The sequence below is a fragment of the Aedes albopictus genome, chromosome 3 (genome assembly GCF_035046485.1).
Source record: "Aedes albopictus strain Foshan chromosome 3, AalbF5, whole genome shotgun sequence".
Classification (NCBI taxonomy): Eukaryota; Metazoa; Arthropoda; class Insecta; order Diptera; family Culicidae; genus Aedes; species Aedes albopictus.
The window spans coordinates 141,751,488-141,770,248 of NC_085138.1; the positions used below are offsets into that span (position 1 = coordinate 141,751,488).

General features: G+C 45.9%; 1 protein-coding gene across 7 annotated transcripts in view; it reads right to left on the bottom strand.

Annotated features, from left to right (window-relative positions):
• Positions 1–1,521: 1,521 nt before the first annotated feature.
• Positions 1,522–18,761, bottom strand: part of LOC109408393 (trithorax group protein osa-like) — a 630,643-nt gene continuing 613,403 nt past the window's right edge. For 5 of the 7 annotated variants that reach the window (XM_062858564.1, XM_062858563.1, XM_029880190.2 and 2 more), the window contains 8 exons: positions 18,461–18,677; positions 18,057–18,311; positions 11,484–11,606; positions 11,168–11,327; positions 10,798–11,089; positions 10,652–10,733; positions 10,323–10,537; positions 1,522–10,250 (listed from right to left, as the gene is read on the bottom strand). In XM_062858564.1, the coding sequence (XP_062714548.1) occupies positions 7,170–10,250; positions 10,323–10,537; positions 10,652–10,733; positions 10,798–11,089; positions 11,168–11,327; positions 11,484–11,606; positions 18,057–18,311; positions 18,461–18,677 (4,425 nt within the window). In that variant the 3' untranslated portion in view covers positions 1,522–7,169. The remainder of the gene's footprint in view (positions 10,251–10,322; positions 10,538–10,651; positions 10,734–10,797; positions 11,090–11,167; positions 11,328–11,483; positions 11,607–18,056; positions 18,312–18,460; positions 18,678–18,761) is intronic. The other 2 variants (XM_062858566.1, XM_062858565.1) reach the window with 1 other exon arrangement.

An 18,761-nucleotide genomic window follows, 5' to 3' on the forward strand; every position in this document is an offset into this window, starting at 1 on the left:
TTGCTTTTGCCTCGTCGCGAGGGAGCGAACGAACCCCTTTGGGGCAATAAAAACTGAGCGAGGAAGAGGGGAACGAAAAAATAGCCGATGATTATTTCGGGTTTTTGAGTGCGATTTTCGCCTCGAGAGTCTTTCTTTGTATGAGAGTGGAACTCGCGAGAGCTTTTTGAGTGTGAGTGGACGTGAGAAACACAACAAGCAATTATGAGTGTCGGACGAACTCCTCGCTGCGCGGCAAGCTCGCGCTCGGTGCTGTTGAGGATTTGCGTTGTGATTTCTGAGTTTCATTTTCACTCCTCAGAAAATCGCCGAAATCGCTTCCTCATTTTCTCGCGAGGGAGTTTCTGTCAAGTCTGCTTTGCGGTACGCGTCGAGCTTCTTGTAGAACTTCTATGTTTCTTGAGAACAGCACCATCAGCTGTATTTGCTCGCAATACACTTCTTCCAGTGCTTGAATCTGAGTGAATATGAAAAATACGACCAATTATCAGCGCCAGCAACCACTACGTGAATGTGAAGCAAACTGACTAGTGATCATTCGTTCTCACTTTTGCTTACCACAACTAGGGGATCTTCTAGATATCATCACGGGTTGAATTAATATTCACAAGTTATTCGTTTAAGTTCACAAGATAGAATCACTTCATTTCTCCTGATAGCAGCTAACCGATGAAACACCGATCGATCATCCGAACGCATACTATGTCTGATACTTGCACGAACGCTAATCTTCAAATGCGCAAGGTGCGCTAGAGGCATGACACTCACTTGCTGCGGCAATTGTGAAGATGCGAAAATGATTCAGTGGATTGATTTGTTGCACAAAACATGTAAAAACCATCATTTTGTTAGTTTGAGAATGTTGTACGTGATTATAATCGATTTGATTTGAATTGATGTCATGTGCACTGTAATAACGGGATAAAAACTGAGTACCGTAAACCGGGGTCAAATTGATTAGACGTTTTTTCATTGGATAAAGTATACTTTAAATAGTTTTGATGCAAATATCGTTTAGTATCTGTTTCCGACAGCACAATACATAAAAAGAAACTGTGTAAAATATGCTCAACCTAACTGAAAAACGTCTGATCAATTTCGACCCGAAGATCAATTTAACCCCGGTTTACGGTATATCCATTGCCGTATACACCGTCAAAGAGAAATATTCAGAGAGCCACCACGCTGCTAAATCATCGTTACTTATTCTCAATAAAAAAAAGTGATTGCTCATGCTCCCACTTGCTTCTGAAGCATGTTCCCACACCTCTGAGCCATTTTCGACTTGAAGTCGATGTACTGGTGATGCGTTTGGACAGATTGAGGCACGGATTTTTGAGGGATTTGTCGTATGGTAGAATTCTGGTCCATTGCCAACAGACGGTGGTCGACGAAGCTACCTTGAAAACTTCCCACGAACTTGTTCACTCTAGGTGATTAATGATGGAAGATGATAGGGTACTAGCCAATGCTCGTCTTATGAATTTCTTTTGTGTTCCACCAACATATAACAGTGCCGGATTTTTTTTTATAATTTTTTATTATTTTAATTAAAAAAACTAAGTGTATTTATACTTTTATGTCAATAATAATAATTACAAATAGTTTTCATTATATAGATTTTGCTTCATTCCACGATGTATTACTTTCCTGCTACGCGTCGTCTCATTCTTTTCGATTTTTTTGTTGTTGTTGCTGCAAGCACAAGTACAGCTGCAGTACTGGGTATGCCCTAGCCCCTACAGAGGGTTGTTGTCCATTTTACCAGTCCCTCTGCGCGTCGTCGTATTTAACCATTGTTTCTGTGTGTTTCATTTTCTCTTAAACAGCTAAACTCCCGCGCGTTCATTCATCGATCAGTGTCAATCAGTTTTGTTTTTCAGTAAGTGTATGCGTGTGTTCGTGTTTTTGTCGGTTTGTTTGTTTTTGTGTGTCTGGTTTACTGTTTTCCATTGTTTTCTAATGTTAAATTATTCGTAATTGAATTTATTTGACATTTATATATTTTCATTCTTTTGCCGTTTTTCATTTTTCTTGTGATTTAAATAATAGTTTATTAAGAGTTCCCGTCCTACATTGCTACCATTAGCTTCTTACGATAAAGATTTACTTTATATACTTTTTGTTTTTCTGGATTTTCTTATTTTTTTTGTTACTCCATGTATCAACGACTTGTTCACTATTTACTCGTTGCTTCCTTCATAAATTAATCTATAAAGGAAAATGGTTCTACTATTGGGTGCGTGCTGCTCCTAGATTGGTAAATTGAAAAAGTCATACAAAAAATAGCGATAATAATTTAACCTTCTTACTGAGAGACAAAAATCTGCGGGCAAAACGTAAGAAACTTTTCCTCGTGTGTGTGTGTTTAAAAAATAATAACAAGAACAAAACGTTAAGATCATCAAGCAGCAACTGCCCACAGTACCTTCGTTCGATAATTAGTCACTTCATCAAAGAAAAAAATGTACACATACTCCGCTCGCGACCTACACACTACCACTGTTACAATCTTGTTTTGCTTTTTCTTACTGTGTAATAATGTTTGGAAAAACGGACGAGGAAACGGGAAGTTTCTCGCGCGTTCTTTCCAGGATTTGTTGTCTACCCTCCACGTCTCTGTTTTACTTAAGTTTCACACACGCACATTCAGTTGTACAACAGAAAAAAGGGGGGATTACAGTGGAAAGGAAAATCAGATATTTCCAATTGTTTATATATAGTTCTGGTTTTCTTGTTTTCATGCATTTCTACCACAGCTATAAGTAGTTGTTTTTTTTTTCTTCCACTATGTTTCTGCTTTATCGCATGCGCTCGTTTTGTTCGTATTTCTTATGATCATCCTCCTGGGATGATGAATACTCATATCGAACCTCTCTCACTAGAGTGTCGTGCCCCTTGATGCGCCTCGTGGTCTTCACGAGAGGTCTTCAACAAGGATTACCTTTAGCCAGCGCATTAAGGTGAGTGTGTTTTAAACAGGACCAGATTGGTTTCTTAAATAGTTTTCCTTACTAAATCCCTTTCCCCTGTTCGGCCCGTGTAGTACACGTGGCTGCGGAGATTCGTTTACATGTTTTCGGAACTTCGGGATCGGACGTGCAAGAACTTTGAACGTAGGAGATGCGTGAAAGAAGTCCACCACAAACGACTGCCAGCCTCTCACGTCGGAGATCGACGCGCGTCCGACCATCAGTTCAAGAATACGCATTCACACACACACGCTCCTATATATAGTACCACTTTTTCTCTTCTTACTGTTGTCTGTCGTTTGTTGTTTTACTTTTCTTTTTTTTATGGTTATGCCGTGGGCACGTCATTACTAATAAACTAGTTTCTTTCTTTTGTTTTCTTCTGGCTTTGTTTTGTTGTTGTTTCATTGATTCTTTTTGCTATATTCATATTTATAGGGTTTTACTTTAGCTACACTTCTAACACATTAATTTATTTCCACTATCAATCGAGTTTAATAGATCAATGTTTTTCATTTATGTTTTTTTTGTTCGTGTTTTCTCGGTTAGATTTCCTTTTCTTGCTTCATTTTGCCTCCGGAAATGGATCTTCTTGATGTTAGTTGCAATAAGTTACTAATTACACACCCATTTTGGACTTGAGTTTCCAAATTTTCATTTTTGTTTTTGGGAAATTTCCATTACAAATTCAATCGAGTTGTTCTGAGTTGAAGACTAAAATGTACAAAGGTTGATGCCACTCAAGGGATTGGCGATGAAAGCGGATTTCGGGTTCTGCGATTAGCATGGGCAATTCAGCTTAGGAGAGCAGATTACGGACACAGTTGAATTCTTCACAAATTGAAAAAGGCTTAATCTGAGAAAAATCTGAAGGTCTTAAGTCCTTTCAGGCCTACAAGGTTTGAATAGAATTTTATGAACAGTACATCACATTTAGAGGACCCAAGCATAAACTTACAAGATTTGAACGGAAGCTGTGGCTCTAAGACTAAAATTTTTGAATTACTTATGAACCTTGACTTTAAGAGAGGCCTATCAAGGGAAATCAGTGGTCCTTATGGACCTTAGCAAAACTTTCAAGGTATCGGAGATGTATTACAAGTATTGAACCGACCCAGCCTACTGCGTAGCATCGTTGAATACAATTGAACTAAGCCGCTCCACATTGTATGTGATATGAATGTTAGGCGAAAACGCCGGGAGTGACGTTGCTAAGAAAGTTAACGTCACTCCGTTGGAGCTCCTCTTCCTAGGTATTTTCCCTTTATGTCCTGCCTCGGAAGCCTATGCTGACCCACGATTGTTGATTGAAATGTATAAATTTCGACAATAACATTAAACACTAAGACAGTAGCATTAAAGCTTTAATCAAAACGTGCCCTAAATTCTTTCCTGAACAGCCCCTGCCAAACACAAACCCCGTTCAACCTCTCGTACAAGCGCAAACTACAACCTACTTCGGCAACGATCTAGCAGCGCAGCAGAAACAGTTCTTCAGCTGCCATTCCGTCTAAAAACAACCAATTAACACTATATTTGAGTATACACAGAGTTTCTAACAGCGCCGGCCGGCCGTACATCATCAATCCTCGCTCTAATGCGGTCTCGCTAAACGTTTTAGCACTTGCTACCGTATCAGGCTAACCCGGGAAACACACGCACAGCTCCGAAGCTATCGAAATCGTTTCCGATGAACATCAGAAGAAGAAAAAAAAAACGAAATCACACATTCACGTGTGCTTGTTGCAACACAAAAGTTACAGAACCTAGTGTAAAATCCCTGCGTTCGGTTTTCTTTTTGCACACACATTTGATTGAAAAAAGTGCCTTCCGTGCTGAAGCAGTGGTTTTCAAAATCTAGATCCACTTATGCGCAGTGAAGAAAAAGCGACTCGTTCGTGGAACTTCACCTAGGGCATCACATCCTGAGAATGGAAATGGAGGAACTCCTGAAGGAACCCCTGGAAGAGTCCTTTAAAGAATGCGTGAATGAATCTCTGGGAAGGATTCCTACAGGAATCTATGGAGGAATTCTTGAAGAAAATTCTAGAGGAATTCCTTTGAAAAATCCTGTAAGAATTCCTGAGAATTCCTGGAAGAATTCCTGAAGCAATTCCTGAAAGAATTCCTGGAGAAATCCCGGAAGATTCCAGGGAGTATTCCTGGAGGAATCTCATCAAGAAATCCCTAAAGGAGTCCCTGAAGGAATCCCAGGAAGAATTCCTGTAGGAATCTCAACCCAAAATTTCTGAAGAAATCCTTGGAGGAATTCCTGGAGAAATTTCTGCAAAAATTCCTGAAGGAATCTCTGAAGTAATCCCTACAAGAATTCCTGAAAGAATCTCTGAAGGAATCCCTGTAAGAATCCCTGAAGGAATTCCTGAACGTATTTCTGAAGAAATCTCTGGAGGAATTCCTGAAGGAATCCCTGGGGGAATTTCTGCAAGAACCCCTGGAGGAATCTGTGAAGAAATTCCTCCAGATCTTATCAAGGAATTCCTGAAGTAGTTCCTGAACGAATCCCTGGAAGAATTCCTGAAGGAATCCCAGGAGAAGTTCCTGAAGTAATCCCTGGAGGAATCTTTGAAGGAATCCCTAAAGGAATCTTTGGAAGAATTCTATGAAGGACCTTGAAATCTGAATGAATCTCTGAAGTAATCCCTGAATGAATCTTTGAAGGAATCCCTAAAGGAATCTTTGGAAGAATTCTATGAAGCACCTTGAAATCCCCTGCAGGAATCTCATGAAGGAACCCTTTGGAGGAATCCCTAAAGAAATCCCTGGACAAATCTCGAGAGAATTTCCTGGAAAGCATCCTAGAAGAATTCCCGAAGGAATCTGGGAAGAAATTCACGAGGAATCTGGGAAAGAGTTCCTGAAGGGAGGAATTCGCGAAGAAATCTCTTGAGGAATCTCTGAAAGAATCCCAAGAGAAATCTCTGAAGGAATCTCTGGAAGAATTCCCTGAAGGAATGCCTGGAGGAATCTCTGAAGGAATTTCTGAAGGAATCCCTTCAGGAATCTCTGGAGGGATTCCTGAAGGAATCCCTGAAGGAATCTCATCAAGAAATCCCTGGAAGAATTCCTGAAGGAATACCAGAATAAATTTCTGAAGAAATCCCTGGATGAATTCCTGGAGGCAACCCTGGAGCAATTCCTAAAGGAATCCCTGGAGAAATTTCTGAATGAATCCCTCCAAGGATTCCTGAAGGAATTCGGAAGGAATTCCTGAAGAAATTTCTGGAGGAATTCCTGAAGGAATCCCTGAAGACATTCCTGAAAGAATCTCATCAAGGAATCCTTTTAGTAGTCCCAGCAGAAGTTACTGAAGGAATCCCTGGTAGAAGCCCAGTAAAAAATCCCGGGGGAATTCCAGGATAAATCTCCGAAAAATCCATGGAACACTTGGAGAAATCATTGAACGAGCGTAATTTCCGAGACATTAACCTTAAAAGCACGAACTAGAATTCGTTTTGAGTCGCTTTTTCCCACTGTGCAATATGAATTAGTTCTGAAACCGCGCCCTCGGAGAGCACACTTCAAGATATGAATAAAACAAGACACAACAAAACAACTGCTTTCCAATACCGGTAATCGATTTCTAAGATTTGCTTCGTCCTTTTTCATGAATTATGTATTGAATTTTATACAATTAAAACAAAGGTAATATTCGTATAATCGTCCCATTCCGCGGTTGAGGTTGTCCAATTTGTTTCCGATTATCTCATTCTCCCCGCATTTCTTCCAACATTCTATAGTAAAATCTAGCCATCGCGCGACTTCCATTCGCTTTACTTTGCTAACTCTACACGTTATATCAAATAGGTTTTTCCATATTACACATTAAGTAATATCACACGCATGCACACATACACACGCACGCACGCATCTCTGCCACGCGTCCATCTCTTATCAGCATCAAGTCCCTTAAAAATCTACTGTACAACAAACAAAGTAATATGTTCAAACGCGCGGCCTAGTGCCGTTTCTTATTCTTTCTCTCATTCCCTCCCATTAGGTTTTCTTATATTAAACTCTCTATATATATGCCCCATTCTAGTAGAGTGAGTTTCACTCTTCCTTTTCCCCCTCTCTCTCTTCCTAATTGTGTCTACACTATATATAATTTGAATTAATCAAACCGCTGACCTGTTCCGCCGCTGAGGCGGCCGCCTTGACCAGAAGCGATTTCTTCCACTACGACGACGCCGTGATGGGATGCTGGGTGGGGGCCGGAGCCGCCGGAGGCGGTGGCGACACTACTTCCGTACTGTTGGCCGCCGCTGCCGGTGATGATGGTGGCGGCGTAGCAGCTGGCGGGGGAGGTACGAAAGCCGGTGGGCCACCGTTGTTGCTGACCGGTGCCGATGGGGCTGGCATCGAGCCGGTTGATGATGATGACGACTGGGGGGACATCAGCGAGTGGAACTGGTCGGCCGATTTCGACGGAGTGGATGGCATCGAGGGGAGAGCTGCCGGCGCCGGAGGGGCACCCATGGACGACGGAGGGTTCGGGCTACCGCTGGTGTTGGCAATGATTGAATTTAAATGCATCGAAGATTTGCTCGCTTCGGAGGGTTCCTTTTCCGTTGGCTTCTTGGGAACGCAGGATTCGATTTCCATCGTTGTAAGTGGACCGGTTCCACGAGAACACTGGAACAGTACCCTGCTGATAATGAGGGCCACCTGCTGGTCGAGGATGTGACTCATGACTAGGCCTAGGAGGCGTTGTTCCTGCTGCAGGAACAGCGGTCGGTTGTCGGGATGCTTGGCAAGGTGCAGGAGTGTTCCGGCGGCTCGTCGAAGCATATCCAAGCTGGTTCCCATCGAGTCGGGGTTGTCCCGCAGGTAATTGATGCCATGCTGGTTGGCCACTCCCAGAGCGGTCTGTTCCGCCTGCTCGATGAATGCCACCAGGTAGGAAACGCACGGGGACTGTAGGGCTATCGTCCGGGCCATCGCGCTATCCGCAGCGGCCAGGTAGTGTAGCAGATTCACCGAGAACTCCCGAAGGACTTGGTCCTCATTTTTGCACAGATGCCGCGTCAAAACGGAGCAGAGTTTTTCCAGTCGCGTGTACGGAGGCGTTGCTATCACAAGATCCACATTGGAATCGGTTACGCACAGCTTACACAGGGCTTCCAGTGCCAGCCGCTGCGGAGATAATACTGAGTTCACTCCCAACGTTGGGAACGGATCCTGTCCGTGCGCCGACGGACAAACGGACCAGTGCAGTAGCCCATCCAGGATGGGCCTCGAAATAGGTTCGTCAAATCGGGCCAAATCCAGCTGCCCGGCGATGTTGGCCATCGAGACCAACATGTTCTCCCGAATCTGCACCAAAAAGTCCCACCACCATTCCGATTCGCCCTGCAAACTGCTGCACGAATCCGAAAAGTCTGCGTCTTCTTCCCGATCGTAGTTACGGGTCTTCTTCGTGCGGACAGGATGCTCGTGATGGAGCAACAGTATCTTCCCTAAAATCGACAAGAACCTCGAGGACCGGGAGAACTCAGTCTCGTTGTTGGGGACGAACGTAAGATTCCTCAGGATATTCGAGATAGCTACACATCGCCTTGCCAGGGCATCGTGACCCTCCGTCACCAGATATAAGCTGGCCTCGTCTCGCGTGTAGCACTCATCTTCATAGTCGCTCATCCTCCTGCGCTTTAGCACCTTCGCAGGATCCTGGATCGTCGCCGTAACGTTGAACTTCTTCTCGGTAACCTCTTCGTCAACCACCTTGTCCTCCTCCTCGATCTCCATCTTGACGTCTTTGCTATCAGTCTCATCCCCGATGGGTCCCTCCTGTGGACCGTTGGACAAGCTGCTCTTCTCCAGCTCCATGTCGATCTCTCGACAATCGGCATCACTCGACGGTGTCACTTCCGGTACTTCCTTCTTCACCATCACAAAGCCGTCCACACTTGGTTTGGAGTCTTCTTCCGCTTCGGTGCCGATTTCTCCGTTCACTATCCGGTTTTCACCGTTTGTCCTGTTGCACTTTTCGCTATCACTTTGCTCTTCTTCAGCGTTCTTCCGCTTCAACGGACTGCTGTTACTATTGTTATTGTTGCTGCTACTGTTGTTGTTGTTGTTCTTGCATCGCATCTTATACTTTCTACTAGTTTTAATCAGCCTAGCAAATGGAATGTTTACAAACTCGGCCTGGAACGTCTCCATGATGTAGTCGTGGGGATCCGGCTCCGAGTGTCCTGCAGTCCACGGGTCGCCTCCAACGTCCGTTTCTCGATGGTATCTATCATCCGCTGTTCGGTCCCAATCCCTCCGGTGGTTCAGGACAAACACGTCATCCTCCGCCGGTTGAATTTTGACTGGAAGTCCCTTCCGGGAACTCATCGTATAGTTTGTCGTTGAGTTAAACACCACTATCCGGTCTTCCGGATTCGGCGTTTCAATCACGCAGCCTAAATCCACCTCGCAAGCCTTTCTACTCTTACGGTGCTCCCGTTTCCTCTCCATCCGACAGCCCCGTTTCAGTCCATCCTGTCCATCCTCCGTCTCTCCGTTTTCCATCTTAATGTCTTCCACCTCCTTCTTCACTTCAACTGCTTCGATAGCTCGCTGCATCTCCTCATCTTCCGCAGTCTCTTCTTCATCATCCTCACTTTCTTCATCCTCCTTACCAAACCATCCGTAAGCCTTACCGTACGGTAACCGCTTGCGATCCGTCGTTTCGAACATGTCGCTCAAGCTTTTCTGGAAGTGGTCCAGCAGTAGATTCAACAGTCCCGGCAGATGCGTCAGTCCGAAGTACCCCACGGACGAGTCGTCGAACAGCAGAATGTTCAGAACATCCAGCGCCCAGGTACTCTCCACCAGCAGCCCGGATCGCAGCGCCATGAATATCCGCCACGGGTCGGTCTGGCCGATGTCCAGCTTGCTGACTCTTTTGCGCTTGTACAGCACCGGGGTAGTGGACTCGATACTGTCCGGAGGAAACACGATGTCCCGTTTTGGGGCAACCGTACTGGCCGAAGGGAACGGTGTCTGGGGCAGCGGTTTGGCCGCAGGACCGGCCGGTTGAGGGGCGGCTCCCGGAGTGGCCTGTGGAGCACTGCCAACCGGCGGAGCAGGAACGGCCGGAGCCGGACCCGGTTGAGTGCCGGGAGGAGGCTGGGGCTGGGCCGCCGGTGGCATACTGCTCGTCATGCCTGCCTGTTGCATCGAAGAGAACGGTTTGCCACCTCGCTGCGGTGGCCTCAGTGGTGAACCCTGTGATGTGGGTGGCATCTGGTTCCACGGTTGTTGCTGGGTCTGGCGGGGTTGGGGAAAAAGAGAGATTATTTAGTGTGTTTGAGAGGGGTTTCGAAAGGTTCTAGTTCTTACCTGTTGATGGGGCGGATAGGGCGGTTGCTGATTCGGCGGGTACCGATTGGGTTCCGCATTCCATTGGTTTGGCGCTCCGGGTGCTCCGGGTGGGCCGGCAGGGGCTCCCGGAGGACCACTGGGCCGTGGTCCGTTGTGGGTTCCCCACTGTTGTTGGGGTCCCTGGGGAGGGTATTGACCGCGGTACTGACCTGCACCGCCCTGCCATCCACCGGCTGTGAAGAGATTTTTATACATTTTCAGTGACATTTTCAAAAAAGTACAACAATAGCTCTAGTAGGTAATGAGTCACCACAATTGCACTACGAGTAGAAAGCAATGATACTTACGATACATCTGCGGTCGCTGCTGGTACGGCGGATACGGTTGTTGATTCTTTTCAAAGTCGGGATGCCTCCTCGGTTGATTGGGCTGAAAGTACACACCATAAGCATTAATCTTCAGCGCTTCGATCTCGCAATTCTGATGAACCAACCTGATCGGGCCGGTAGTAGTCCGGTTGTGGTGGTTGCTGCGGGGCTGCCGGATATCCCTGGGCCTGCTGCGTCGACGGCGGTTGCTGTCCGGGTGCACCGCTAACCGGTGGCTGACTGGCAGCACCCGGCGGACCAGCCGGCGGTGTCTGCGACGGGCCGGAACTGCCCGGTGGCGGTTGCTGACCGTACGGTCGCTGCTGCGGCGGCGGAGGATACGGACTGCTGGCGTAGCCTCGGTATGGATCGCCAGCCGCCGGCGGAGCGGAACCCGGTGCCGGGGGCGTTGATCGTCTAGAATGAGGAGAAAAAAAAAGCGAGTTGAAGAAACGAATTCGGGAAGTTTTGAGTGACGATTGGGGAGGAACTTACCCTTCTCCGGATTCCGGTGGTCCGTACGGGGGATACATTGGTCTACTAGCGGGTGGATATTGACTTTGCTGCCCAGGCGGGTACTGACCTGGCTGACCTTGTCCATACTGATCGGGAGCACCGTACTGATAGCCTCCTGGTTGTCCCGGGTAGGGAGCACCTAGTTGAACACAGAATTACGGAATTTTAGAGACCCATTCAGAATAATCGGGTTGAAAGCGTGACATTAAAATGAAGTGGGAGAAGGACGAGGAGAATGTTACGGGAGATGGATTGCGTGCAAACAGAGAGGGTGCGAACAGCAATGAAACCATACCTTGTGGTCGTGAAGCCGGTGGATAGGGAGCACCCTGTTGATACGGTGGCCGCTGGGGGCCGACGGGATCATCGAAGGGATTGCTCACACTAATGTTATCTCCGGTGGTCGGTGGTGCCGAACCTATAGACGGGTGGTGTGCGCATGGTTAGACGAATGGACAAAAAAGGGACGAGAATGCGATATTAGTAAGGTTCCGTGAGGCAAATGGGAATGTGTGTTCCACACATGGTTGATTTGGTCATTAGAGCACAGGGATATAATGGATTGTTGTTCAAGTGATTGATCATGATACATTGTAAATGTCATATTGTCCTACACTTGTCTATCCGGCTTATATTCTAAAATAGAATTTTCTTACATAGTCTGAGAGTATACAGGCTGAGAAGAATATCAAAGCTCAATCGCATAGAATAGAAGAGATTTCGACGCTCCTCTGGGAATTCCTCCAGGAGTTCCCTCGGGGAATTCCTCCAGGAGTTCCCTCGGGGAATTCCTCCAGGAGTTCCCTCGGGGAATTCCTCCAGGAGTTCCCTCGGGGAATTCCTCCAGGAGTTCCCTCGGGGAATTCCTCCAGGAGTTCCCTCGGGGAATTCCTCCAGGAGTTCCCTCGGGGAATTCCTCCAGGAGTTCCCTCGGGGAATTCCTCCAGGAGTTCCCTCGGGGAATTCCTCCAGGAGTTCCCTCGGGGAATTCCTCCAGGAGTTCCCTCGGGGAATTCCTCCAGGAGTTCCCTCGGGGAATTCCTCCAGGAGTTCCCTCGGGGAATTCCTCCAGGAGTTCCCTCGGGGAATTCCTCCAGGAGTTCCCTCGGGGAATTCCTCCAGGAGTTCCCTCGGGGAATTCCTCCAGGAGTTCCCTCGGGGAATTCCTCCAGGAGTTCCCTCGGGGAATTCCTCCAGGAGTTCCCTCGGGGAATTCCTCCAGGAGTTCCCTCGGGGAATTCCTCCAGGAGTTCCCTCGGGGAATTCCTCCAGGAGTTCCCTCGGGGAATTCCTCCAGGAGTTCCCTCGGGGAATTCCTCCAGGAGTTCCCTCGGGGAATTCCTCCAGGAGTTCCCTCGGGGAATTCCTCCAGGAGTTCCCTCGGGGAATTCCTCCAGGAGTTCCCTCGGGGAATTCCTCCAGGAGTTCCCTCGGGGAATTCCTCCAGGAGTTCCCTCGGGGAATTCCTCCAGGAGTTCCCTCGGGGAATTCCTCCAGGAGTTCCCTCGGGGAATTCCTCCAGGAGTTCCCTCTGGGAATTCCTCCAGGAGTTCCCTCGGGGAATTCCTCCAGGAGTTCCCTCGGGGAATTCCTCCAGGAGTTCCCTCTGGGAATTCCTCCAGGAGTTCCCTCTGGGAATTCCTCCAGGAGTTCCCTCTGGGAATTCCTCCAGGAGTTCCCTCGGGGAATTCCTCCAGGAGTTCCCTCGGGGAATTCCTCCAGGAGTTCCCTCTGGGAATTATGATACTTCTAAGAATTCCCTCTGGGAATTCCCCCAGGAATTCCCTCTGAGGATTCACTCAGGAATTCCCTCTGGAAGCACGAGTGAGAATTCCAGCTCCGAAACAGGGTGAATCCACCGCATTCCATACCTTTAGAAAAGCTCGAAAGTTGGTAAGTTAAGTATTACTGAGTTAAGTCCTTAGACAGCATTCATCTCGAATACACCCAACTTGGAGACATCGACAATGGGGCACGTTCGGTGTAGTACTAGATTTGTAGTAATGAGCTGAATTTTTGTATGGTGAGAAGGTCAATTCTCCGTTTCTGCAATGAAATGGTGGAAAAAGTGTGGGTATTATGATTCTTTGCCTAAATTGATGCTGTTTGAGCAAAACTTTGGATAACTATGTTGTTTATGTTGCGAGAAATGGAGAAAACAACAACAAAATTACCCAAAGTTTTGCTCAAACAGCATCAAATTAGGCAAGGAATCATAATACCCACGCTTTTTGCACCATTTCATTGCAGAAACGGAGAATTGGCTTTCTCACCATACTAAAATCCAGCTCATTACTACAAATCTAGTACTTGTCCTATAGAATACAGAATACTGAGTTCCTTTTGCGTGGTTCGTTCGTGTGGAAGCCGGAGGCCGGTGCTGCTGATTGCGATTCAGTTTTTGTTTTTGTTTTTGTCTTAATGCCATTCGCGTATGCCGGAGAGGTTTTGTGACGTCTTTTGTAGTAAACATTGAGCGACCACCCGTACGGGTGGTCGATTGTTTGCTTCCCGCGCGAAGCGAACAATAGCGAATCAGTTTGTATGTTTTGTCGCGTGGTTTATAGTATATATTGAACAATCACCCAACGTGGGTGATTGATGGTTTGCTTATGGCGTGAAGCAGTCGATTGTTTGCTTTCCGCGTAAAGCGAATAATAGCGCGACAGCCTGCATGGCATGATTCAAATACAAAAGGTCATATTACTTATCAAAGTGAATCCAGACCCAACGATACCTTCCTTACTAACAACCAACCCTTCCTTCAACCTTTGGTGGAGACGTGCGGTAAACGCCAACTTTCACATAACAAAGGTTGATACTAATATTCCTGCCCTCTTCCAACCTGACTGCAAGGACGTGGCCGGCGCCGTTATTGTACCGTTAAATAGAGTCTCTGAAGCGTGCACAGTGAGAATTTTGACCACTCCCAGTCAATTATTCAGTTGATTCATTGTGCAACTTTCATTGGTTCGGGTCAATCACGGAGTAGCAACCATAGATATGTGCAGTCAGTCTAAGCTAAGCTAAGCTAAGCTGTCCTATAGAATACAGAATACAACAATCCATCTACAACTCACGAGTGGTGATTCTCCACTGGAGAAGACGCGGCTAAGGCTATGAGAAAATGTTGATCGTCGAAATAGGATTCATTCAACTTCAAGGTATCCTTGGACGTAACAAGCTGTAACACAATTCCTTGGGATCATTGGAGAGAATGGCTTTTCCAGGAAGCAACAGTGAACTGAGAAGCAGACTTTGTCCAAGTGGGGACGTTACGCCAAGTCTAGTCTAGTGTAGTCTAGTCTACACATACACAGCCATTCACTGAAAGAATATTGGAAAATGATAGAATCGATTACTTCTATCTACGATCAATGCTTGCAGTACATCGGAGATGCATTACAAGCATTTAAAGTGGCCAGGACTACAGCGTTTTTAATTCTACAAAACAATTATTGAGTGGGGGTATCTCGTACTCAGCTTTATGAAAAAGCAAGTTTGCGAAAATCGGTGCGAGTGACTTTGCTAACAAGATTAATGTCACTCTTTTGCCCTCCCAAGTGGGAACGTTGCGCCAAGAAGAAGAAACTCTAGTTCGATCGAACCTCGATGGGAAGCCAATTTGTTTGGTTCGCTGACGACATGGATATCATTGACAGGACATCATTGAAACGGTTATACCCGCCTGAAACGCATCTCGGTTCCTTGCTGACAATAACGTAAGCCGTGAAATACAAAGACGTATTATCAATGGAAGTCGTTTTTAGTACAGGCTGTAAACCATGTACAGGACGCTAATAAGACCAGTAGTCCTCAACGGACACGAGAAATGGATCCGTGTTCGCACTGCGGATAAGGTGGGCTATATTGGAACTAACTAAGTAAATCTTTCATATGGCTGTCACCGTGAAGGTAAATATTATCATCATGGCACCATGATTTGGAAAAACCTCTGACAGTAATAAATCACAAAAAGAATTCCACAAAAAAACGTAAGAAAAAGCTCCTGCAGAAATCCCAAAACAAACTCAAGAAGAAACCCGGAAAAGAATCCTGGAAGAATGTCCATGATGAATCGTAAACTCTGAGAGACGCTTCGGGAGTAACAACGAAAGGAATGTTCAAAGTCAGTTTCCCAGGTTCCCCCCAAAGAGAAATCCCAGGTGAAACTCAAGATAAATCTCGCGAGAACTTTTTAAGAATATCCCGGAAATCTCGGAAGAAACTCTAGAAGAATACTGCAAAAAGAACTCCCAGAGAAAACCAGCGAAAGAATCTGGGAGCAATGCAAGGAAAACTTTTGAAAGAAACTCTGGATGAAGTTCCAACAGAAAACCCGTAAAAACTCCTGGGAAGAACTCTAGTAGAATTCACAGAAAAGCTCCTGATACTTCGGGAGAAATCCTGCAAAAATCATTGGTAGAAATCCCGGGAGAAACTCCTGGAGAAATTTTGGGGAGAAAAACACTGAAAGAAAACGTGGGAAGAATACTGTAAGAGAAATTGCCCGATACAGCATATGAGAAACATCTCCTGAGAAACCAAAAATCCTAGAAGAAATGTAGGAGGAATTCAGGGAATAAGATCACGATTGAGACTCTGTAAGCAATACCGGGAAAACATTTGGAAAAAAAATCCTGAAAACCGGGAGCCTGAAGAAATTCTCCGGGATCCCCGTGAAAACAAGAAGAAAACTATCGGAAATCAGGAATCCTGGCAAAGTTTCAAGTAGGAATCCCGGAAAGAATTGCTCGAATATTTCTAGCTAGGATAGGATGTGACACCTGCAACTTCTCTGTCTAATTTCACAGCTTGCTGTCTTGTTTTTCCGCGTTGCTATGATAATTGGTCCCCAAATTGGTCTCTTTTGGGCTGACTAGTTGTCGTATCCTATCCTAGATTTCTAGTAGCCTGGAAACAACTACTAGGAAAAGTTTGGAAAAACCTTTGACAGAAATTGCAAGAATGAGGAACGTCAAAAAAGCTCCTGCAGAAATCCCAAAGTGAACTCCGGAAAAAACCCGGTGAAAATCTTGGGAGAATATCCATGATGAATCATGATAAAATCTGAGAGACGCCCCGGGAACAACAAGCGGAAGGAATTTTCAAGAAGAAGTTGTTGGAGAAACTCCAATAGAAACCCCAGGTGAAACTTCACGAGAAGTTTCGCGAGATTTTTCAGAAATATCCAGGAACAAAACTCGAGAAGGAAGCCACAAGATGAACTCTGGAAGAAAACTCATGAGGACCTTTGAGAACAATACAGGGAAATCCTCTGGGCGAAATCTCGGTAGAAACGTTAGTTGAATTCCCAGGAATAACTCTTGTAAAAACTCTGGGAGAAGTCCAGCGAAAACTACTGGTAGAAATCCCGGGAATAACTTCGGAAGAAATTCCGAGAGAAACACTGCAAGGGATCGTGGAAAAGCATCCAAGAGAAATTCCCGACAGCACATGAAACACTCCTGCAGATAACCTGCGATAAATCTCATGAAAATTTCTTGGCGAAAATTCAGGAGGAATTCCGGGATCAAGATCACGCGAAAGATTTTGTAAGTTATACCTGGAAAACATGTGGAAAGACTCCTGGAACCTAGAGTCTGGAGAAATTCTTCGGAATCCCCGTAAGAAACTTTAGGAGAAATTTTTCGGAAATAGGGAATCCTGGAATAATCTCAAGGAGAAATCCCAGAAAAATTTGCTCGGATCTTATCTGTAGCAATCCAGAAGGGATACAAGAAGGACCAGAATACTAATAAAGATGCCATGAAAAAATACGAAAGGAAAAGAAGTCTTTTGAGAAATCCTGGAATGCATTCCGAAAAGCATCTTTAAAGGAGCTCCGGAATGAAAATCTGCCGGAATTACTGAATGGATTTCAAATCCCAGATTCATCTGCGTCCGTAATGCCAGAAGCAAGATTGATGCCTGGTCTGGTACCCAGCAAAGCAGAAACCGATGCAAAGAAGCCAGTCGGCTAGGCGAAAAAACGACGCAAGGAAGTATGGAACAAAAGGATATGCAAATGTTTTATAAAGCCGGTTATGATGCGTGGAGTGAAATGATAGCTTTTCCCTGCCATTTAAAACGATTGATAAATCAAACATATAAACCTGGATAGACAAGTGTGTTCGGAGTATCGTAAGTTAATGTGATATAGGACGTTTTAGTCTAAATGATTGATGTGATTGATCACACAGTTATTTACACACATAAAGTTTTGTATTCATTTGGTTATGTCTTTTCAGTATAATCGGAAATAATTTATAGTTGTTTCGGCATAGCTCATCGTGAAACAGTGCAAATATAATACATACGAAGATCGAAACTTCAAAATAAGCTATGCCTTTTATACATATTTAGGCAATCTTATATCTAATAACACTCTTTTTGGGATCAGTTTTTCGCTGATTTCGTCGCCTTAATTAATTTTAAACACTTGGTAAACTTAGAACTTTTACCCTAGACTATCAAAAAGCGAAAAACTGCCCAAACAACGCACCTTTCCACGCATGCTTTTTGATAAGGTGAAGAGTGTTCTATATATGGTGGGACACGTTTGGAGCGCCCCCTCTAGTAGAGCCCCCTCCAAGCATGTCCCGCCAGTTTTTTTGCAGCTTGGTTAGCTCCCAAGTCGAGAATAATAAAAGCTCTCTCTCGGATGAATACGGTAAGCATGGCACACACACTAACACGCATCTGACACGCTTGCAGCATTTTTGCGGCCTGTATGATTCTGCGATCTTGGGGTTAGTATAGTTTGTTAGGTTACGCCTTAAAACTAGTAGAAGAAGGTTGATCGATAATGAAAGCTGTGTGATCTGCGGAAACCTAGGAGGAAATCCAGAAAAACAAAACCGCTCACCTGGATGAGGAGATTGTGTGCCGCTTTGCTGCGACGGCGGTCGTTGTAGATTCTGCTGTGCCGGGGGTTGCTGACCGGGAGCACCGGCTGGTGGTTGCTGGCCGGGGCCCGCCTGCTGACCCTGCTGCGAGTAGTCCGGAGTGGCACCGGGCGGATAGCCTCCGGCCGCGGCAGCACCCGGATAGGCACCGTAGCCATCCATCGAGGCGCTACTGCTGCCCGGTGCCGGGAATGAGTCTTGCGAGTTTGATGATCCTTTTTGAGGAGGAAGAGGGGGAGAGGAGGATGTCAGTCTTAGGCTGGACACCAGACGGGCGAGAGACAGTTCATGAACCACGTAGCATGTTTTGTGATTATGAAGAGTCCACGTGGTTCATGAACAGTCCCACCGAGTTGAAACCTACCCGGAGAGGGGACCGAAGCAGTTTTGTTCGACTTCTTCTTGGAACCTGCTTCGACTTGGGCAATGATCGGAGCCGGATCGATTCCGCCCCGGTCGAACTTGCACTCGAACGGTAGTAGATTCTTGGTGTAGTGTTTTCGTAGCGTGTAGGCCGCACTACTGCTAGCACCGATGCCCAGCATCCCTGCGATGTCCTTCCACGTTTTGCTCTTGGTAACCTTTAGTCGCGATACGGGAGGGAGTAAAGAAATTCTAGTTGTTTGTACGAGGAACCCTGGGCAACGGCCAGATCCGGATAGAGC